General features: G+C 42.2%; 1 protein-coding gene across 3 annotated transcripts in view; it reads right to left on the reverse strand.

Moving 5' to 3' along the window:
- The window catches only part of LOC148824204 (myosin-10), a 77,138-nt gene that overhangs the window by 11,381 nt on the left and 43,577 nt on the right, over positions 1 to 22,180 (reverse strand). For all 3 annotated transcript variants that reach the window (XM_088927903.1, XM_088927902.1, XM_088927901.1), the window contains 20 exons: positions 21,148 to 21,240; positions 20,094 to 20,157; positions 19,283 to 19,381; positions 18,274 to 18,417; positions 17,895 to 17,990; positions 16,117 to 16,235; positions 15,345 to 15,497; positions 13,773 to 13,946; positions 13,393 to 13,566; positions 12,335 to 12,449; positions 6,511 to 6,704; positions 5,221 to 5,342; positions 4,629 to 4,698; positions 4,281 to 4,441; positions 3,962 to 4,070; positions 3,490 to 3,621; positions 2,712 to 2,918; positions 2,131 to 2,268; positions 1,788 to 1,911; positions 567 to 738 (listed from right to left, as the gene is read on the reverse strand). In XM_088927903.1, the coding sequence (XP_088784029.1) occupies positions 567 to 738; positions 1,788 to 1,911; positions 2,131 to 2,268; positions 2,712 to 2,918; positions 3,490 to 3,621; positions 3,962 to 4,070; positions 4,281 to 4,441; positions 4,629 to 4,698; positions 5,221 to 5,342; positions 6,511 to 6,704; positions 12,335 to 12,449; positions 13,393 to 13,566; positions 13,773 to 13,946; positions 15,345 to 15,497; positions 16,117 to 16,235; positions 17,895 to 17,990; positions 18,274 to 18,417; positions 19,283 to 19,381; positions 20,094 to 20,157; positions 21,148 to 21,240 (2,660 nt within the window). The remainder of the gene's footprint in view (positions 1 to 566; positions 739 to 1,787; positions 1,912 to 2,130; positions 2,269 to 2,711; positions 2,919 to 3,489; positions 3,622 to 3,961; positions 4,071 to 4,280; positions 4,442 to 4,628; positions 4,699 to 5,220; positions 5,343 to 6,510; positions 6,705 to 12,334; positions 12,450 to 13,392; positions 13,567 to 13,772; positions 13,947 to 15,344; positions 15,498 to 16,116; positions 16,236 to 17,894; positions 17,991 to 18,273; positions 18,418 to 19,282; positions 19,382 to 20,093; positions 20,158 to 21,147; positions 21,241 to 22,180) is intronic.

The following is a 22,180-nucleotide window of genomic DNA, read 5'->3' on the forward strand; positions in this document are numbered from 1 at the left end:
GCTGGTGGGAGTTCAGAAGAAACTACCTGCCATATTTTTAAAACTAATAGCTGAGCTCCCTTCAAGAAACAGCTAATCCAGACACGTTACATACAAGAGGTCGGTAATTTCGCCCCCTTTTGAGCCCTTAAAAAGCCGATAAGTTTGATCTTCACCCCCCACTTTATATTAACTCATTTCATAGTAACAAAGAATAGCATGAGGGCATGTCTTGAAACCACAATAGAGGGAAAAGGCAGCTGTAATGAGGGAATTCATACCAAAAGTCTTAGCTCAGATTTGTTAGTCACCATTGCTAAACCACTACAAACTCCACACAACCCCTGAGCAGAGTGCACACATTTGCTGTCCTGATGCAGCCTCTGAGCGGCAAGCCAGAATCGTGAACTGCATACTGTAATTCTGCTTTCAGACAGATTTGAATTCATGTATGTTCCTAAACATCAACATAGGAATTCAAGAGGCCACCTTGTTTCCAGGATCGTGCCTCTTGAGCTCCCAGAGAGCCCCTGCGCTGCTGACTCTTGGCCAGGCAGCAGCGCTGCACTCCAATGTCTCGCACTGACCTGGCCAGGGCAGCCTGCAGCTCCTCCTCCTTCTTAGCCAGCTGGACCTTGAGCTCCTCAATCTGGGCCTGCAGCTCCGCGATCTGGTCCTGCAGGTCCGTCGTCTCCCCATCTAGCTTCCTCTTGGCCTTCTCCAGCTCCTGACGCGTCTTCTCCTCCTTCTTCAGGCGCTCTGGAAACATACGCGCACAGCACCACTTGAGCAACGCCCAACAAGAAGGGGGCTGCCATCTTTCACTCAGCACTTACGAAACCCAACCTTTTCATTCATGTAAGCAGAAAGACCCAAAAGTATCTACTCATCCACAGTGAGCAAAAGGATAATTCACAATCATGACATCCTTTCACATTCATATTACAGGCACTTGTAAGATTTAAGCTCACTAAGAACTAGTGCTTCACTCTAAATTTCTACCAGGGCTGTCGTGAATTAAGCACTTTGAATTCCATCGATTCAGAAGCTCAATGCACTTTGTTACCTGAAAAACAGTCAGTACGGTTCTTCTAAATTCTGGCTTAGGATGATCATGCATTCCAATATATAATCACAAGGTAAGGTAAGGTAAAGTAAACCAAGCAATACTCCAATTTCCTAGATCAGTCCAAACGATTTCCATTCCTTTTGTGCAAACATCAGTGAGATCTCTGGAGACGCTGGATTCATGAGCTCACTGTGTCAGGAGGCATCATATCAGTCAGGAAGGACTCATTACCCACTCCTGCAACCTGAAGCAGTCCCATTATTTCTTCCTTTTTCCCTAATTTTTCCTTTTTTCTGTAGTTATACTACAGTGCAATACAGTCCTGTACTACTGCAACAAAACAACTTCCTATTCTGCTTCTCCAAGGGTTTCATCTTATTTAGGATCTCACCAAATGAACAGGAACTTAACAGGAAGTTGCATATGTGGTTCAGGGGAGTATTTGGTTTGAAATGTGCTGCATAACGAGACAACTGCCTGTTTGACCGCAGACAACAGTAAATCACTTTGAGTGGGGATCTAATTAACACTCCTGACAGAAGGGCAATGGCATAATGGTGCATGCTCTTTCTCTCTGCTCCAGCGAGTCTATCTTGGATTCAGCAACTTGGGACATGCTGCTCAACGAACATTGGACTTTTTTCTGATCTCTACATGCTACATGTAATAGGGATTTCTTGCAGGAAAAGAAATGAACACAGGAAAGGTCAGAGGCAACCCCAACCCCCCACCCACCCACCTTCCAGGTCTGCGATCATCATCTCCTGCTTGTTCTTCAGCTTGCCCAGGTTCTTGGCTTTCTCCTCCTCCTCGGTCAGCTGGGAGGTCATCTCGGACACACGGTCATCTAGCAACTTCTTCTCCTGTGAAGAGAGAGGTGCCACATGTTTAAAGTCTGCCAAGAGTTGTGCAGGATCACAGGCAGTGGCTTCCAATTAATGAGTTATTAATCTTATTCTACAGCCACTCTGCCGCCAGCAGCACTTTCAGGACCGACTTGAATTCTTATACAGATTGCACAGACCACAGCTCCAGCCCTCTTTTCTGCAGTTAGTCAGTGAAGTCCTGTGGATCATGGTTACCTTCATAAACTTGGAGTTCTGGTCCTCCAGCAGCAGGATGTCCTCCTCCATCTTCTTGATCTTGGCCTCGGCTGTCACTTTCTCCAGCTGCAGCTTCTGGCGGGCTGCTTCCTCCTCATCCAGCTGCTCCTCCAGGTCCTGTGGGAACAGAGACGCCCAGAGTCACCTTGGCAGTGGGCTTGAGAACGTCTCTCAGGGTCCACTCTAGTGTGGAACACGCAACACTTCAAAGGATGTTCTAGGATTATCTGCAACTGGTGCTGGAAAATCACGTACACCCAGGATGAACATCAGGCCTACTTCATCAAGTGTGAAAGCTGAACAAGATGGTGTGTATTACCTCTTCGCTGAAAGCTTATTTAGCAGGACTGGCATCTACCCTCTACCCAAAACCCACCACATGTGAGTATTCATATATATTACGCATTGTAGATGTTGAAAAGCTGCTATCCACTTCTGCAAAAGGCAACCTAACACCTGGATTTAACACACCCTAGTGGATCTCTACATCTAGTGCTCCATCATCTCCTGGGCAATACAAAACACCCACTCCAGCCCAACTAGTGCCGCTCTGGAAATACCTGGATATGCGTCTGCATCTTCTTCTTCTCATTCTGCAGGGCCTGGTTCCGCTCCTCCTCTTCCTCCACGCGGGACTCCAGGTCATGCAGGATCTCCTCCAGCTCCTGCTTCTTGGCTGCCAGGCGGGCGCGCATCTCCTCGGCCTCTGCAAAGAGCTCCGTCTCCGCCTGCAGCTGCTCTGCCAGGATATTCTTCTCCTCCAACAGCTAGCCGAGACGCACCCAGACGCAACTGATGGCTCATTGTTACCACAGAGCTTCCTCATGACATTAGACACTAAACTTTTTTTTACCTATTTCCAAAATGTGGAGATACTTTTCAAACACTGTCTACAGTTACACATTGTATACACAAATCCTGAATCTCCACCGATCAATGAATTATGATTTGACCACAAAGCAAGCAATATTTGGTCAAAAATGTTATGGCTGTGAAATGTATCCTAAATTTTTTTTATCCCAGAACTAAACCTAACAGGATCCATGCCAGAGGAAAGAGTATTTTGGTGGAATGGAGGTTAGCACTACTAACTACTGTATGATCCTCCATGTCACCGTATAGGTTTTGCCTGGTGCTTTGGTTCTCTTTCATCTCCCAAACACATACAGGTTACGCATGACTGTTCATCTCCTAGCTGGTTTCAAGAGGGTTTCCATTTCTGTTCCCAGTCCCTTAAGTACTAGTTATGCAGCTAAAGAGAAATGTATTCAAATGATAATTTGTGGCCTCTTCTAAAGATGCGATCCAGACCGATGCCTGCAAGCTGTGAGGACCAACCTGCTGGTGTTTCCTCTCCATCTCCACCAGCTCTCCTTCCACCTTGACCTGCTTCTCTTTCACCTTGAGCAGCTCCTCGTCTTTCGCCTGCATCTCCTCCTCCTGCCTGGTCACCTGCAGCAGCGGCTTCACCTGCGGGGGCAGTTCACACACAGCGATGACACGAGGATCACGAGAGGGAAAAGACAAGAATCCCTTTCTCGCCGCCTCCGATAATGTTTTACATGAAAAAATGTGATCTTAATATTCATGTTGCTGCACCCACTGATCTTTCTCTAGGCCAAAATCAAAAACAGTAATGAAATGAAAACTATTTTCAGGAAAAAAAAATCCATTGGATGAATCCAAGCTTCGCGACAACACAAGGAAAAGAAATGTGACTTGAAGTAAGCAAATTGAACTTGATATTTTCTGACTTTAATGTGGTTTAAGGTACACCTGCTCTGAACTGAGCTGAAAGTAGAAGACCCACCTTTGTGAAGAGCCGCCACCACTGCCAGTGCCGCAGTTTGAGGTACGCCGCGCAGTTTCTCTGCAGGACTTTCAGGGCGCTGAGCTGCTGCTGCTTCTTAGCAAAAGCCCTGAAATAAAGATATATGCATTCAAGCTATTAACACTCGGTTCTTGCTAGCACTATGATTTCAACCCATCCACTGATCAAACTCATACTGACAACACAGGTTTTAGAAGCCTCTGGCTATTAGGAAGTTGCCAAACTTTGATTTAACAAGGTCATATAATGAATAGATTGGTCACTGAACAAACAGAATCTGCACAGTATTTGGACTCACTTGCGGGCCAGGTACCCCCGGCATACAGCCTGGAAGTAAATGATGATATCGGTGATCTTCAGGTCTCGCTCCTCCTCCAGGTGAGCCAGGACTCCAGCACGGAAGAAGATCTTGCTCTGTCCAATGCGGTACAGGTTCGGATCCAGTTCCAAGGCTCGGATCTTTAATTAAGCACAACAAAATGAGTAACAAGCACTTGGGTTAGCTCGTGCAATCATTAAGTTACACCACTTTTTATAGTGATGAGCCTACTGATCTCAAACCATCTCAAAACCCAGGACAGAAAGATAACTCCTAGTTATACTACAAAACTTCAAGTAGCAGAAATAAAAAAAAAATAGAAATTACCATTCTTTCACAAGCCTGTTTTCCATCCATGAAGCCCTTAGGAATAGCGTTAGGGGTCAGGATTTCATATCTATAAATATGAAGAAAACAGAACGAAAATTGATTTGTCACATTTCAAAACAAACTGTATAGCTTCTTAATAATAACAATTCATCCATTAACCTACACTCAAATGTATTTCAACTATTTTAAGATTTCTCTTGTGGTCCCTGGCTACTAATCCTAAATACAAGTATGACCCTTTTTAAAGTCAACAATAAGATTAAGTGACTATTGCCCAGGTGGTTATAAAGAGCTAGGTTGCTGCTTATTTAGGTCAAAAGCCGAACATCATTAACTGCAACAAAATACCACATGACTTTCCATAGAGGAGGGAACAAAAATGCAAAGAAGCTGCTTAGAGCTGCGATGTGATACTGGAGAGCATCTAAACTGGGCAGAAAGAGGGGCCCTGCTTCTCAACGAAGACGGTAAAGATGTAAGCAGGTCGGGTCTAACGGCAGTGTCAGGGAGAAGAACGTGTCGGTTGGGGGGTATTGCATCTGGCGCCGCGCATGGTCCGCGTGCTGCAGCCCCGCGCCGTGGGCATTACCTCTGTCTGAACTCCTGGAAGACGATGCGGTTTGGGAAGCCCTGGCGACAGATCCGGATCCCCTCCAGCACCCCGTTGCAGCGCAGCTGGTCCAGCACCAGGTGAGGGTCCAGCTTTCCTGCCTGCAGGGGCGGAACGGGGAGACGCAGGAGTCAGGGGTCAGGGGTCAGGGTCAGCGCAGCCAGGCCCAGCTGCAGCAAACTGGCTCTGCTATACCGGAGTGATCTCCATAGCTACCGCCCCGCTCAAGCAACACACCACCGGGACACACACATTCTCATCCTACTGCTGCCAGCAAAGGATCCAAGCATCATTTTTTCCAAAAGTTTAATTTTAAACAAACTTAATCCCCTAGAAACAAAATGTCTTTTATTATTAATCTGTCGACAGCCATCACCATAGGAGGTTTTCCTTTAATTGTTTATTTCATCATAAGAAACAAATACTCTCAAAGAAATCCACGTATTTGCTAGGGAGAGCGGAGAACAGGGCTTAGAGATTACTGGAAATCAGGAGTCCTATTGTTTCTCCCCCAAAAAGTTACAAATAAAAGCATAAATCTTTCAAACTGGCTCTCCAAGTGGTATATCCTGTGTATGTGACACTAGTGCAGCGCAGAGCAATGACTAACAGCCAAGGTCAGCCACGAGTAATATTGTATGTAAAATGTTTTCCTTCGGCTGTAACTTCAAATGTGTAGATTTAGAGCTGAGGCAAACACCTCCAGCTCTAAAAGTCCACAACCTGGCATGCTGTACATACCTCCTTACATTACTTGGACTTAAAAACCTAGAAAGGCAGTTAAATTGGTTAAAAGGGTGTTCAATTTATTTAAGTAAATAAAGACAGTTAATGCACTTAAAAGCTTAGTGAGAATACAAACCAGAAGGCAAAGCTGTCCTCTGGTTTGAAGATGTGCTTCCCTGATTCAGAGGTTCACAGCAATTGCCGGCCTGCCTCTGTAACTGTTCGGAAAGGGGGGGGTTGCAGGTACGCACTACCAACACTGTTACGATAGCTTTACTCCAGTTCAAGAATAGCCTTACAATCACACGCCATCGATAACCACCCACTCAAGGCAGTCGAGCTCGACCCCAGGTGAGCCTCTCAACCACTTCAAAACTGTCCCCTTCAGCATTCAGGAAGTTCAAACACAGCCAAGGCCTGACGGAGCTCAGCAGGCCTCACCTCGATTCACAGGGGTGCACAGTACTCTGAAACTATGTGGGGAGGACTTTCCGACTGCATCAGGAGCAGCTGAGAGGCTCAGGGAAGAGAGGCAGGGCTTACCCTCTTCTCGTGATTGGGGATGATGCAGCGCACGAAGTTGGGGTTGGTGTTGCGCAGGGTGGCCATCAGCTTGGTGAGGGACTCCTTATACAGCTGGCCAACCGTGCGGAACATGCCTTTCTTGGTTTTATAGGCCGAACCAAAGGTCGTCTCGTTCATGCCTGCCACCTGGTCCAGACCGACAATGCGATCCACTGTCGGCAATAAGGGAGAAATGCGAACCGTTAGCCGAGCCGCTCCAGAACCAGGAAAACAGTCTCAAAAGCGGCAAAGAGCAGCAGCTAAAGCATGATGGTGATGAATGTAGACAATCACACGTGGCACCTACAGTATGGCAGACAGCATCGTGGACTGGAGATGGGTTATCTAAACTATAAGCATAAACAGCAAAGGGGAAGAAAAATGTATCAAATCAAACAATTGAACAATTTCGGATTTAACTACAGCTTTGATTTGGGGAAAAAAGCACAAGCAGAACTGGTTGACTATGCCCAGAATTCAGAATGCTTGTGCCGTGTAACCTTAGCGTCTTGCAAAATGCAGTCAATTGATTTTAATTAAATGGAATCCTCCCTCATTTTGTTTAGCAGCTTGCCCGTATGCACGTTAAATGCATCGAATCTATATAATGTCCGTTTAAAGAGTTTTGTTCATGCAGTTCACCCAAGGCATTTCACTTGAATCCCTCAAAAAGGGCAGAAAGCAAAAACTACAAGACTGGGCAGAAAGTGTTCTACTGTGAGCAAGAGGCACTACATGCTGACCTGTAATAAAGAGATCATACAGAACCAGAGATGTCCTATCAACTAATTGAGGAGCAATTCACAAAGTAACTGTCAAAGCACAAAAAGGTTTCATACACCAATAGAACAAACTACATAAAACATTTTTAATTAGGTTAATCAGCATAAGAAAAAGGTACAAATGTAGACTCGTCAAAGGAGGACTTACAGAGAGCAAAAGCACTAATAGTACTGAAAATACCATACTGCAAGAACAGAGTTTGTATTGTTTAGCAAACCACACCCAAACAACTCAAAAAGAATGTTTGAATACTGGATATTGTCTGCATCTGAACTAACTTATTCTGCTGGGTTAGGATAATACAAATGTTTAGTGGGCTACAGCAGCACAGCCCCCCTGACTTTACACCAAAACAGATCCTAAAGTTTTTGCACGTCTTGCCATGGCTTTGTTAATTAAATCCAGAAAACATAACTTTACTATCTACACAGGCAATTGATATCAACAACACAGACTTTAGAAGCTAGAATGCTGCAGTCAACAGGTTTATTTTTTCTCTATATTGAGGAGGAGCCAGAGTGCTGGGACTGGGAAGAATTTCATCCAAAAAAAGAAATATAAACACAGTCGGTTCTACTACAGCCAGACTTCATCTACTTTACAACAAGCAAACACCCCCCTTTTTTTACTCTGACACTATCTCCGGCAATAATCAATCACTGGAAGCTCACTGGAAGTCAACCAAAATGGTTAATTGAAACCAGACAAAACTTTAAAATGGACATTATAAAGATGCGATTGAAGAAAAGCAAGACTGTTTCACAATCCTCGCTCATATTTGCGGGGGAGACAGTTCTGTCAATGAGGGATAGGAGTTTATGCTAATTGTTTGATAAAGCAGGCCTTTTACATTCACTATAAATCACTCCTTTCAGCAATCTTTACACTGTCAGCAGTTTCATCTGCAGAGAAAGTACCATGTTATTTTGATGATGGTTTTATAGTCTTTACTAAGAAAATCTTTTCATGGAACTCAAAAAAAGTATAATTTAAGCAATATTTTCCTTTTCATTCACAGCTGCACAAAAGAACAGAACAGTTATCTATTGGCAACATGATCCAGAGCTACTACAGTTAAATGTTTTTTTTTTAATTACTTTTTAGATGGAGTGATTCAGAAGTGTGACCAGGCCGGAGACAAAGGAAGCAGACTGCAATGGTAAATTTTAAAAACGGCGGGTCATCTGAATATAAATAATATTTTGCTCTTATGGCATCGTATATTTATGCAGCCTAACAATTTTTTTTTCTCGCAAATAAAATCACTGATGAGGCTGCTGTTTTTTTTCTTTAAAAAAAAGCATATGAACTGTGATACTGTCTCAAAGGTTTTACACAGTGCAACTTCAGCTATATTGGAAAATGCGCAATACAATTGTGAACTAGCAAACTTCCAGACGGGTTGGGTGAACGTAGCCTTTGGTCTGTGGAAGACTAGGGAGGTCGAATGTGTTCTCCTTCCCTGTGAATGTCATCTAAAAACTATACAACTTAACCCCTACCAGCACCCACGAGAAGAAACTTGTGCTTTTCTATCAATGAAACCCGCAATGTTAGGTGTTCCTAGGTCAGAAAGAAATCCCAGAGGCACCTTTCCAGCATGGCCAGGTCTTTTGAATCACTGTGCACTTAATTCACTGTCCGGACAATAAGGTCAATACTTTAAATAAATGCCAACTGACGAACCCCATTTACTTTAACTTTGAAACTAATGTTTTAGAGTAACAGCTTCATTTTTGCTCAATACTAGGACGAGCAGTATTAGCACTCCAATGATGCAGTAAAAAGTTCAAAAAAATTATCGCAAGTTCTGAAAAAGTAGAAATAGACTATAAAAATACATCAAAATGTCCCTTTCATGCTACTCGCTCTGTATTTTAGAGGAATAAAATCCAGTCGCCAAAATTGTTTCACTTACTTTTCACACATCTTAGTTCTGCTTTGATCAACTTTAAATTACTTACAAACACGTTACTTATGTTTTATACTACACAACAACACTCTTGATTGCCAGACCTTTGGTAAATTTAAGGCCTACGATCCATATGCAAAGGTTCTATGTGAATTTAATACAATTCCCAGAAAAATAAAATGCAGCTAATAGTTAATGAGGCTAATAAATGACAAGAATTCTCTATACTGTAATATTAGGTAGCAGAAGTACATTCAGTTTATACTGGAACCTATATGAAGTTGACTTAACTGATTAACAAGATTTCTCCTAAACTTTTTTTATCCAGCATTAATCAAGTTATCAGGCAAGATAGCATAACTTTTGGATAAAAACAACCCTTTCCCCGATTCCAGCCTAAATTCATTCAAATTTCAAAATCTGCACAACACCCTGAATTGTATGTTTTCCAAGACATGTATTGCTATCCTACTGATACTGTTTCACCATTCAGATGGATTTCTCTTAAACTTGCTTTTACAGTGCTCACTATCAAAATCTATCTGCACCCTTCTAGGAAAACCCCTCTTAAACTGTTTGGATTAACAAAAATGGAAGTTAGAGAAGAGTTCATTTGGATTTCAAGTGAACAAGCTTTATATTGTTTTCAGGCTAATTGGATACGCCGAGCAAGGCCCAACAATTCTCCTTTAAAAACACCTCCTTCCACACATGAATAATAAAAACACTCTTGCATCACGATTAACATCCTCTGACATTAAAACTGGCCACTGAAACCAAAGGCTGGCATCTACCAAGAAGCCTTCTCCAATTTGCCTGTCCACCTCGACAATCCAACTTGAAAACTGTTAATAGTTAAAACTATTTTGTGCTAAACAAAAGCAAACAGACAGAAACTTAATTTCTGATATCATGTTAGAAACTAGCAAAACAGCTCTAACCTCTAATAGAGTTTTTTTTCCCCCTCTGGGATGGAATTACTTGGTCTATAAGGTTGTCCATAAAAATCACTGCTAAAATATCTTGTAACCAGTGCAAAAGGCTCTGGCAGTACTTAAGCTACAAAAAAAATCTAACAAAGCTGAAATCATAGCTTATGAACAGCATTGCTGAAAGGTATCATTAATTTATTTTGTTAGTAGTAATGCATTAATTTCATGCAAGGCTAGAAGCGATGAGTGCTTCTGAAAGTACACAATGCGGTCCTAAGCAAAGACCTACAGCATCGTATACATTCACCTGGAGGATCATGAAGACTAGAAATATTGTCATAGAAAGAGGCTCTTTGAATATTCTGAATCTCTACAGCAGAGAAACAGAGAGAGAGAGGAAAACAAAATGGGGAAAAATAAAAAGGGAACAATAGAGCAAACACAGAAAAACACTCTGGTTAGTACTGCATGTGACTAGAAAGGAAATCACAAATTATCCAAGTTTAGACGAGCAGAAAATTTCATGCACATTGAAACATTATTAAATTACTGTTGGTATACACAGAGTTTAAAGAGGAAAGTAGCACTAGTATTCTTGTGCACTGGGTGAAAACAGATGTTCTCCAAACATGACTATTTTCAAATTTTTTACAAACGTTTTACAGCTTTAAAGTCTCCAAGAAAACAACAGAACTGGATAACAACCACCACATCACTTAAATCATTTTTGCTACTATGTTTATCTGCTGTTTTAATACTAGCTAAATGCTCACAAAATGTAAGGAATTTCCAGTTCCAAATGTTCCACGGAAATGAAAAAAAAAACAGAACCTAAAAACTCCAGAAGGTTTGTTTATTAGGGGATATTTTGGGTCTTTAAATCATTTAAAAGGGGAAATTTGATGCAAAACAAAACCAAGCTGACTCAACCAAAGTGCAGAATGTGTAAGGCTAATGAACAATGACCATGCGTCAAAACATCTCCACTCCTCCACACTGCCAACCCCAGAAATCAGTAATCCATATTCTGCATTCAGAAGTGCTCATGTCTGAATTTGATTCAGAGTTCAGAACGGCGAGAACAGCTACCACACGCTACAGCTTGATCCTCTCAGATGAAACCCATGTGCACATTCAAGTTATTATTACATCTGTGTTTAAGTGCAAACTTAGTTCTCATTTCACGAATGCGAACCTTTAGTAATACAGGCAACAAAAAGTGTCAGTCTTGCACTATCATGGGATAGTGCAGCACAGTGGATCCGGTGGAAAAGTGAGGAATTACTTAAGCAGCTGGAGAGAATCTGAAAAGGGCTCCTGTGTATGAGGCAAAATACCCCCCATGTGCTAGTTAATCATGCTGTGCACTATTAATGGATAAATAAACATTTCAACTCTGTGTACAGAAGGCATGCAGTAGGAATTAGTCCATTTTGATTAGATATTGACAGCTTTGAGTCTCAATACACGCATTTTCAGAACATTTTAAAAAGAATACGTAGAGTAATTAAACTGTCCATGTGCTGTTTTTGTATAGCCAAAAACACAACACTAAATTAACCACTGAGGAACTGCATTATGCTCTAATTTTCTTAGTTAGATCTTCAAGTCATTAATTCTATTTGTATTCCAACATGAGAACACATTTTGAAAGACAAACTGCACAATGTGCACCTAAGTTAGCTACCAGTTTTATTCATATATTTACATACCCCAGACCTATAACTGAAAGACCTCTGTACATTTAACAACCAAAGAAAGGACCTGAAAGTAAATTTACTCGTTCCCGGTTCAATATGTTTTGGGAAAAGTTCCTCTGTCCATTTTTTGGGACTGAGAAGGCTACACTGAGAGGACCCTTAAGACTGGCATTGCAGCACTTGGGAGATGTTTTAGATCATACCGTAACATTGTTCTGAACTGCAGTTTGGCAGACTTTCATCTTTCTTTTGCACCAGATTTCTCTTTAGCTGCATTAAAATCAGTTGACATGACATTTTGACTTTACAAGTACTCCAGCACAGGAAAAAAAAGGCTTACATTAACTTAGGAAGTCCTTATAAAGAGTATAAATTTTATTTTGTCAAAATATTTGGTGAAAAAAAAAAAGATTGCTGCTTATGCTTGCTTCGGAAAACTATTTTTTAGCTGTAGACAGCCCAGACAGATGTCTTACCATCCTTCCACAGTTCTGCGACAAACTTGTCTGTTGACTGGTGCAGAAGAGTTGCCACATTGTCATTAAGAGGGTCCATGTTCTTCATCAGCCATTCATCTGCCTTGTAGTCCACCTGGACAGAGTTCAACAAGGCTCACATAATACCCAGGAGATAATGGTACACATCCACACATAACTGAAACAGCCACCTGGTGGGTTGGATGGCTGATTTAATATCAGCTGTGCAAAAAAAAAAAACTTGTTCAAAAATAATTTAGGCTCATATTAAACACAGACTGTCAACCTCACTATCATATTGCACACTTCCAAAGCATAGAAACAAGCAAACGTTGGCAAAAAAGAACCAAGACCCAGGCGTTTTTTTGACTAGCACAATCCAGACCATCACCGAGGTTTAATAACAGACTTTGATCCAAAGGTTGGTAGGATCAGATAGCTGTTGACTTAAACCCACGATTGGCAACACATTACAGTAAAAGTTTGTCAGCTAGTTTGCAAATTCTACTGATATTTTGAGGAGCCTCCGTTTCATTCAGTGTTGCAAAAAACAGTGAAAACACCCCTGGTCAAAGTGTAAAGTCAGAGTTTGGGTGAATTATTGGCCATTCAGACATCTGGCAATTTTCAGCACTATTTCTTCTGGGGAGGGGGGGGGGGTAAATCTGTGATAATACTGAAGGATCAGGACCACTATTGGGGGGGTGGGGTGTAAGTTTCACAGAAATTATATTTTTCGCAACAGCTTGTTAGCTTCTTATGCTCCGACACTCAAACAGATATGAAACAGATTTCTGTTTGAGTTGCTGCACACACGGGATTTTCTTGGAAAGGCCTGGGGTCTCATTCGTATCGGAATACTGACAATTCTCGTTCTCAAGTCAACCTTCCACCCAGTCACACGGACCTTATCTCTCGAAAACAACCCTAACATGTTTTTGAGTATCTGCCAGCCACGTCCTTCGAGTACAAAATTGGGAAACAGGGCCCGTCGTCTTGATAAACAGCAGTTACACTTCCTTTGCAGGGAGTTGCATGTGTGGGTGGCTTAGTCCTACCTTGCCAGCGTAATGGATGATGCAGAAGTCCGCCTTATCTTTTAGTTGTCTGGGCTTCTGGAATTTGGGATGAGTGCCCTGCTCTTGGACCAGCTTCTCCACAAAGGTCTTGTCAGTGGCCTTGGGGAACCAGCACTCCTCATCCAGCAGAGCCAACACACCAGGCGGGTTAGCCTGCCAAACACAGGGAGGCCGCCCCATCAGCAATGAGTCACTGCCGATGAACTTTGCTTTTTAACGAGAAAGCTTGATTTTTCCCTGCTTCAGTATTTTGTCTTTGCCAGGGACAGGGCAGTACCAAAAAGCACATTGAATTTAGGGCACAATCGCAAAGACAGGCAACCTGGGACAGAGAGCGAGAAGAGAATGAGCGAGCTCACCGGCCTCTCGATGAGGTCGATGCAGGGCTGCAGGTCCAGGCCGAAGTCGATGAAGTTCCACTCGATGCCCTCGCGCTGGTACTCCTCCTGCTCCAGGATGAACATGGTGTGGTTGAAGAGCTGCTGCAGCTTCTCGTTGGTGTAGTTGATGCACAGCTGCTCAAAGGAGTTCAGCTACAGGAGAGAGGGTGCAATGCATTCAGAACAAAGCTAAAGCAAATTTTAAAAAAGAATCCAGTGAACAGGAAGTCCTGGAGGACATAGCTAAAGGGCTGACACCATCCCAAGCAATAGTGGACAAACAAAGGTTTTCTAGCAGCCATCAACTGCTCAAAATATCAGTTTAAGAAAACCCTTCCGTATGCTCATCTCCACCACATCCCTGATACAACTCCACTGCAGTGTCTGTATGCATTTAATGCCAAAATTGCACTAGTCGAGTTGTCCTAAATGCATTCAGCTGAAAAACCTTTAAATCATAGCACTGCAGAGGTGCCTTGAATAAAATGCAGGTCTTTGCTCATCTGCTCTGGGTGTACTTTGGTAATAACCATACAATAGTAAAAAACTTCATCAGCTTTTACTGGATTGAATGCCTGCGATTGAATGCGTTTTATTTTAATTATGCGTTTGCCAAATCCAGTACTAGCACAAACACAATCTTGGTAAGGAATAACATGGAGAAGGTTGAAGGATAACTTTTAAAGATCTTAATTTTTATATAAAAAAGCAAAGCATGAAATTTCATATAACTGTTTCCATTTCAATGCATGAGCATTTGTCGGAGTTTGAAAAAGCATAAATGGATTACACACCTCATTCTTACATCCATGTTATCGAGCAATGCCATTTAGTTATTGAGTTAGGCCAGCAAAACAAGGAATCCATCTAATTTTATTAGAAAAATCAGTAACCCACTGTAGCACTGCCACTCCTTTAAATTAAACGCAGTGAACCCTGTTTCTTCCTGTGGTGGCAAACCAGCTCCCTTCTTCTAAAGCCGTAGTTAATTATCAGAAACCTCAATGTGCAGCAAAAACATGGTCAAGTGAAACCTTTAAATGTGTTCAAATTATAGATTTACTTCTCTTTAATCATTGGCAACTTCATTAAAGGCCGACGCTTAGGCTGGGGTTATCATTTCCAGAATTTAACAGAACAGCTCCTGTGTGCTGTGTGCTCCTGAAGCCATATAGCTAACAGAGAACATCTACATGGACAAGTGAAGGGGGGATATTCTGGTCACACAGGACAGGAGTTCCCTGCAGGGCTCCTGGGGGCTCACATACCTGCTGGGCTTTATCCCAGCCAAAACCAATTACTTACCAATTAAGCCTTCATCAACAAGATGCTTGATGGGAACATCAGCAAGTATTTTTCTACTCAAACGTTATTTAATGTTATATTTAATGTCTTGTAAACTGCAAGAGTTCAAAAGCAACCAGCTGCATGTTTAAGAGCCGAGAACAGTCAACAGCTCAAATGAACCCTGTCATGAGGTCAATGAAGGGTTCGGGTGTGTAACTCAGCTCAGCAGTGGTGCTGGTCCCCAGCACCAGGACTCCAAGCTACCTCGAAGATCTCGAAGCCGGCGATGTCCAGGATGCCGATGAAGGAGGCCCCCTGGCGTTTGGTCCTGTCCAGAGCCTTGTTGATGCGGTGAACCAGCCAGCGGAAGAGGCGCTCGTACGTCGCCTTGGCCAGGGCCTCCACAGCGAAGTCCGCCTGGAGGAGAAGAGACACTCTTACGCCCAAGTAAGGTACACCTCTCCTACAGAACCCCTCACTCCCCGTTTGAAAAGACCAAGCACCCGCGTCTGATTAAAAACATTATCTGGTACCTCCATAGATGGGTGTTCAGTAAACCTAGAAGATACACCACTGGCGAATAAGCAATAAACTAGCAGATTATAATACATTAAGTAATACAGTCTATGTAAACTGAATATGCTTTTCCAATATTCAACCTGTGAGTAAAGTGAGGACATTTTACTTTATTTTCTGATTAAGAAACGTATAAAAAACTGCCATCAGACACCCCTGCCCTGCCCTGTATACGACAAGTTCCTTAGGGTGCAGGAATATAATTACAGCACCCGGAGAGCACTTTGGCAAAACACTGCACACGTGCTGATGCGCAACATACTTTCTTCTCTGCTAGGTTGACACCCTTTTGTTCATGTTTAACGCAGTACTGCAGATCTACATCCTGTCCCTTTCATATATACCTAGTAAAGCAAATGACTAACACCTAAAAAACACAGAACACTTGGTTAATTGCTCGTACAAGCAAGCATCAAGATGCATTAAACACGTCACCCGGCCCTTGAACAGGAGAACCCACCTGTTCTTTGGTCTGTGCTTTCTGTACGTAGTCCCTGCCAACCTTGATCCGGGGCGACAGGATGGCGCGTGTGAACTCCATCACGTTCATGCCCAGCAGGTGGCACAGCTTCTGGGCAGCTGTCAGGGGGCAGAATTAGCTCGTCAATGGACACAAAGAACAGGAAGAAGAAGAAACCAAGTTCAAGCTGATAATTTATACCTGTGCTGGAGCCCTTACAAATTTCTGCAAAATGACCAACATAAACTGGCTCCTGGTGGCCAAACAGGGTTTCAAACAATAATTTCTAGAAATTATTTATGCTTATTAATTATTATGCACTAACCATATCAAAAGCAGTACTTAAATCCAAATGGAGAAGAATATTGTGTGACCTGGAGCCAGATCTCACTAGCAAATCAGTAACTGCTTTAACAAGGGCTATTCTGGTGCTGGGACTCTGGCTGAATCCTGATTGAAATGGCTTTGAAAAGGAGCACATTAGATGCAAGGGAAAACTGCAGTTGAGCTGTCACCATTAGTGCAAGAGAAAGCAAACTGGAAATTAAAAGGAAACTAGCCACACTAGAATATACGTATTATGGATGCTGCTTTGCTCCTGGGTGACCCAGGATATCTAGAATTGAAGGAAAGCTCTCTGCTTTCTAACAACTGTTAAATGCTTAAAATAAACATGAATTTCCTTTTTTTCAAAATATATAAACATCCACCACTGACGATTATATTTTGTATAACATTCTGCTAATTTTTACTTAAATTACCAATTGGCTTTTTCCACATGTGTAACATCTTTGGTATGTGCAGCTCTTTTAAAAAAGCCTGTTTATTGCACCCTGGAGTAAACAGGCTTGATATATAGGAGTCAGTGTGACTTTAATACTAAGCAATTAAAATGCTCTCCTTGGGAAAAGAAAAATTCCATTTGCTTCAAGTTAAAAGAAATATTGTTGTTGTGTGAAGTCTGGAAAATTTAAAGTTGATTCAAGGAAACGTCTTCTCAGCCACATTACTGCAGATAGGCTAGTTCAAACATCTGGCACAAGCAAAAGATCAGGTATAAAATTTAAAATTGTCCTTCACTTGACGCACTTATTAAATAGCTGTAATCAAAAAGGACCCTGGCATCACAAGTGAAGAGATTACTTAACAAACTGAGCAATTTCAACTGTGCGATTTTATAGCAACCTAAAAGGTGCACATTACTCATACAACTAAACCAGATGAGAATAAATCAGAGATCTTCTGACACACGTTCATCCTGAAATGCAGACAATTTGGAGACGGCCAAGAACTGTAAATACAGTCTTTCCTGAGCAGGAAAATGTGACAACTAATTCTTTGAATGATCTATTTTCAATGGAACATGCTTCTTCTGCATTCCTCACTATGTACAGCATATATTCGATTCAAAGCTATAAACACCCTTTGTATTCCACTATACAGGCACTTATCAAAGGTCTTCATTTTTCTCATTATATACCCACCGAGTTAAGGTTTTTCATTTTATTCCTACATCATCTTTGCAATGGACGGAATACATTTCTATATGCTTGATGCAATTCTATTCCATCTTTAAGAAGTACTTAAAATACACAGTCCTTCGGAATTTTTTGAAGCACCCAAAAACCATAGAAAAATGAAAGCTTGGTACAGCCTGAAGCTTATTAGGTGCACTAAAAGTCCTCTGCAGTGATAAGCAGAGGTGTCTGGGCAGGTATGAAACACCACACACAGATGTGAACGGTGTTTGAGTGAGAAAAGTGACAGCAAAAAGCTACCCGTGTTCTCTGGCATGGAGGCCTGATCCGTGTTTCTTTCCTTCTTGAAGACAATGTTACCGAACTGCAGCACAGAGGACACCACCTTGAGCATAGCTGCAAGAGCAAGGAGACAAGAAAGTATTATGGCCGGTCACAAGTAGCTCAGACTTAGAAGCTTTTGGTTCGATTTTGTATTTCAGCACTAAAAGTTAGAAAGGAGAACTGGCCTTTCAGCCCATCTTGTAAGTGATCGATGACCAATTAGGTAAGTACTTAACTGGAGAACATGAAGCTTTAAACAGCTCTGGAAAGGAGTCTTCAGGTCTCCTGCAGGTTAAATTCTGCGGCGCAACTGTGCACAAGTCACGGCTACAGTAGGCTGCAGGACCTTACTTACACAGGATCTCCTCATGGGAGAAGCTCATGATGTGCATTGCTTCCATGGTCTCCTGGAAGTTGTCCTTGTCCTGTTGTCCCGGGATGGGAATGTTGCCGTTGGACAGGAAGCGATAGCTATTAAATCCTTCCAACAGCAAGTCAGCTGGAAAGAAGAAAGAATTGCTATACAACTACCCTCACTCCTTCAAATTAACACAACTGTACTATGCTTGGACATTTTATTTACTGTACATCTGAAACTAATTAGTTATGGGAATCCGAGAACACCAGAGAGCATCAATTTAAATGATGACCAACTGGAATTTGAAGAATATATCAGCACTCGGTGTACTGTGCAAAGCATTAAAACACTGCATGATTTTTCTCTCCTTGACAGAGGAACTAAAATACCACACACAAGCTCGCTTTTCAGCACAATGGAATTCCGGCTCATTTTAACTGCACTGCAAGCTTTATGGAGTTGACTCCTGCTAGAATTCCACACGCTGTTTTAATCCGGATCCAGCCTGGAACAGACATCGTGCTCAAAGTTGTTTCCAGATCAGGATAACTAGCAGTAGGAAATCATTTCATTCTTAAATTGACAGCTTGGGACTAATTCAATTTAATTTTAAATCTGTTAAAACCATGACCTTTCATTATTCATACAAGTGACACTCATTACTAAGCAACATACACTGTATAAACAAAAATAAGGAGCAGCCCTAACCACACACTTGCATTACAGGGCAGCAGTTTAAAAGGTACGACAAACAAGGACCGATTAGAAAAATTACTGATCACAGGTGTCCAAGACATACAGGGACCATACAAGATAAAGCAACCTGGAATGGCAGCACCTGAACACAAAGCTGTGGAAGCTAAAGAAAAAAACTACATAATGCAGCTTCTAACAGATACAATAGCAACTTCAAGCCCCAGGAAAAAGGAGTGGTAGATTTCAGCAGGCATAGGGAACGGACCCAACGGAGCCCTGCTTCCGTTTCACAGGCGGCTGCGGCACTCACACTTCAGGTGCTCTCCGGCCCCGGCCAGCAGCTGATAGAAAATGTGGAACGTTCTCTCATCTTTGGCTTGGCGAATGGCTCTCGACTTCTCCAGCAGATCTGCATGCCGGGCGTCAAGGACTTGTTTAATTGATAAACAAAGCAAATATCCCACATCAGTTGTTAACAGACTGACTTCAAAATCTCTGCGGTGACCACTGGGTGTAAATTGAGTCATTTCATTTTAAAATAGGAATTTTTATACAGTACTATTAAAGTCCCCTTTAAATATTTTCTGAGCTTTTAAATATTTTACAGAGGAAAACTAAACTTTAGTGCTCTTTACATAAATGTTAATTAAGGACCTTAAAAATAGTCGCTGAATGTTATTGACCTTAATACAAAGTACAGCTACTTTCATGAGATTTAAACTTTGATATATAGACAGGAAAATATTTACCTAAAAACGAATTACTTTTGTTGCAAGGTACACATTTAGCTGCAGAATGCTCTGTGAGCTGCACATCGTGTGCTGTCAGATTCGCAAGAGCAGCTAATCCAAGCACAATGAAAGAATAATTCAAATGTCAATTTCCAAACATACAACCTGAAACATTTCTCTGATAATGTGCACATGACAATGCACCAATTTTTAGAAACATGAAATAGTCATGCTCTATAGATAGGAGAAAAAAAATAGCTTTCTAAAAACATAAGTGGTTGGCTAAAGCTGCATTTAGAACATGTTTGTGGCCGTGCTCAAATTAAGATCCCATCTTTGGCCAAACCTATGTTTTTTAGCAATCCTGTGCTAGAACTGCTGGCAGGATACAGGTCTCGATATTGGCCCCCACAATGTAACCAGTGACGTCAAAGTTGATCCTAATGAACTTTCCCTGCAGAGAAAAATGAGACAAAAAAAGAACAAATGCACTTTTGTTGAATTTTTCTTCTTTCCATATACACTTGCCACCTCAAAAACCTGACCAAGTGGAAGCAATTATATTCATGGCACTTCTATAAATGTGAGGACAGCAGAGAACGATATCAGAGCTGTTTCTGATAAAGCCATTCATGTTAATCTGCCATGTGCCCCATGTATATGCAATACAAAGAAAGCATCACTAAGTTCGGAGTTTAAAGTGAATCCTCAAAGGATTTAAAGGAATTTCTTTAGTTATAGAATTCCTGATTCGCCACTGGCTTTAAGAATGCAATTTTGGCTTTTGGAGAATGGCTAACTATGCCCTTTAAGAGGGATGCTTCGATTGTTATCACCATGGCATAGAAAATAACTTTTAAAAGAGAAGCCACAGTCATCCTACTACTAGAAACAAGGTGCTGAATTGATAGATATTCAATGAAAGAGTCAGCAACACTGTACAAAACGGTTCTTTATGCCAACAGATCAAGACGATTTTTTCTAGTAAGCCCTGTACATTTAATACTGGTATATCGAAAATAAGAGAGGACATTTTATCAGAACAGTTTGATAAACAAGGATTGAGGGGCTTATCAAATGCTCAAACCTTGAGATTTCCTTCACTCAGCGCGAGGCACAACAACAGGCTGGCGATACACTTAGCGTAGCAAATTAACAGCACAGAACACTCCATCACATTTCTGTTTCTGGGCAAACTCGGAAGCAGTCTAGGGACGCAACCCTGCCGTTTTCCGGGTGAATTACTGGCGATAAAGTGCACTGCAATAACTTAGCTACTCAGTGTGACTACATTTCACATACCCAACATTTAATGCCTCCCTTTACCCACTGCAGGGACACTTACAAACACATACAGATGCTTGTACATTCTACGTCTCATTCCTTTGCTTTTAACAATATCAACGGCAGCATCCACGGCTCAGTGCTCCGACTATCGACTTACAAAACGTGAAGAGTTGTCATTTTTCACCGTCTTGGCATTGCCGAAGGACTCGAGGATGGGGTTGGCTTGCAGAAGCTGGCGTTCCAGCTCGCCCTGAAACAACGAGGAAGGTTACAGCAGCGTGCGCCCAGCGAGGGGCGTGTCGCCCTCCAGCAGCCTTACAGAGGGGGCTCGGGGTTTCCCCGGGGGAAGAACAGAGAGGACAAAGTGAACTGCAGTGAGCCCAGACGCTTCACCTCTTAACCACCGCTTTGAGCCTCACCTTGAAAGAGCAAGAGGGCCTGTGAGAGCACGGGGAACCCACGAGGGGGGGCGGGGCGGGAGAGTCTGGCTTCCACCAGAACGTGACCAAGGAAGAGAAACGGCCAGGAAGGTAACTGACAGGTTAAAGACGGGCGGAAGGTCAATGGGACAACAACGGCATGCACTGGAAATGGGCTAACAGGCTCTGTCAGGTACTGTGTGGATCTGCACCACGCACAAAATTTTCTCCATTTTTGATATCGCCCAGAATAGCCAAATTTGCCGAAACAGATTTTACCCTCCCAGGAAGTCATCTTTGAATGTTTGCCCTAGGAGCCTGTATACAGTATGTGGTGATTTGCTTGTTTGGGTGAAACACCTTTGTCCTGTTCAAAACCTGAACCAAAATGGGGGGAAGGGAGGTGGAGTACAGTAAATTAACCAATGTTCTTTTTAAACAGGGATGCGAGTGAATTTTTTTTTTTTAAATCTGCTGAGCTAGCAAGGAATCTGCTTTTTCCAAATACATAAAATGCTGCAATACCCATCTCCCACACAGGAGATGGGATGGCACGGCACGCGTGAGTGTTTTTTTTTTTTTATAAACGCTGCCATTCTGGATTTACCCCACTTCAGCAGATCTTGTCTCCATTGCTTCTGGCCTCCTGCAGCCCCATTCACTGTACCAGGACCTGCCACCATTAAAGCATTCCAGTTGCTTTACAGGGAAAAGATATTCAACAGCAAATGGGCACTTCAATTTTGGAATTGCTGGAGAGGTAAGAGGAGA

The sequence above is a fragment of the Atractosteus spatula genome, chromosome 11 (assembly GCF_055471065.1).
Source record: "Atractosteus spatula isolate fAtrSpa1 chromosome 11, fAtrSpa1.hap1, whole genome shotgun sequence".
Lineage (NCBI taxonomy): Eukaryota > Metazoa > Chordata > Actinopteri > Semionotiformes > Lepisosteidae > Atractosteus > Atractosteus spatula.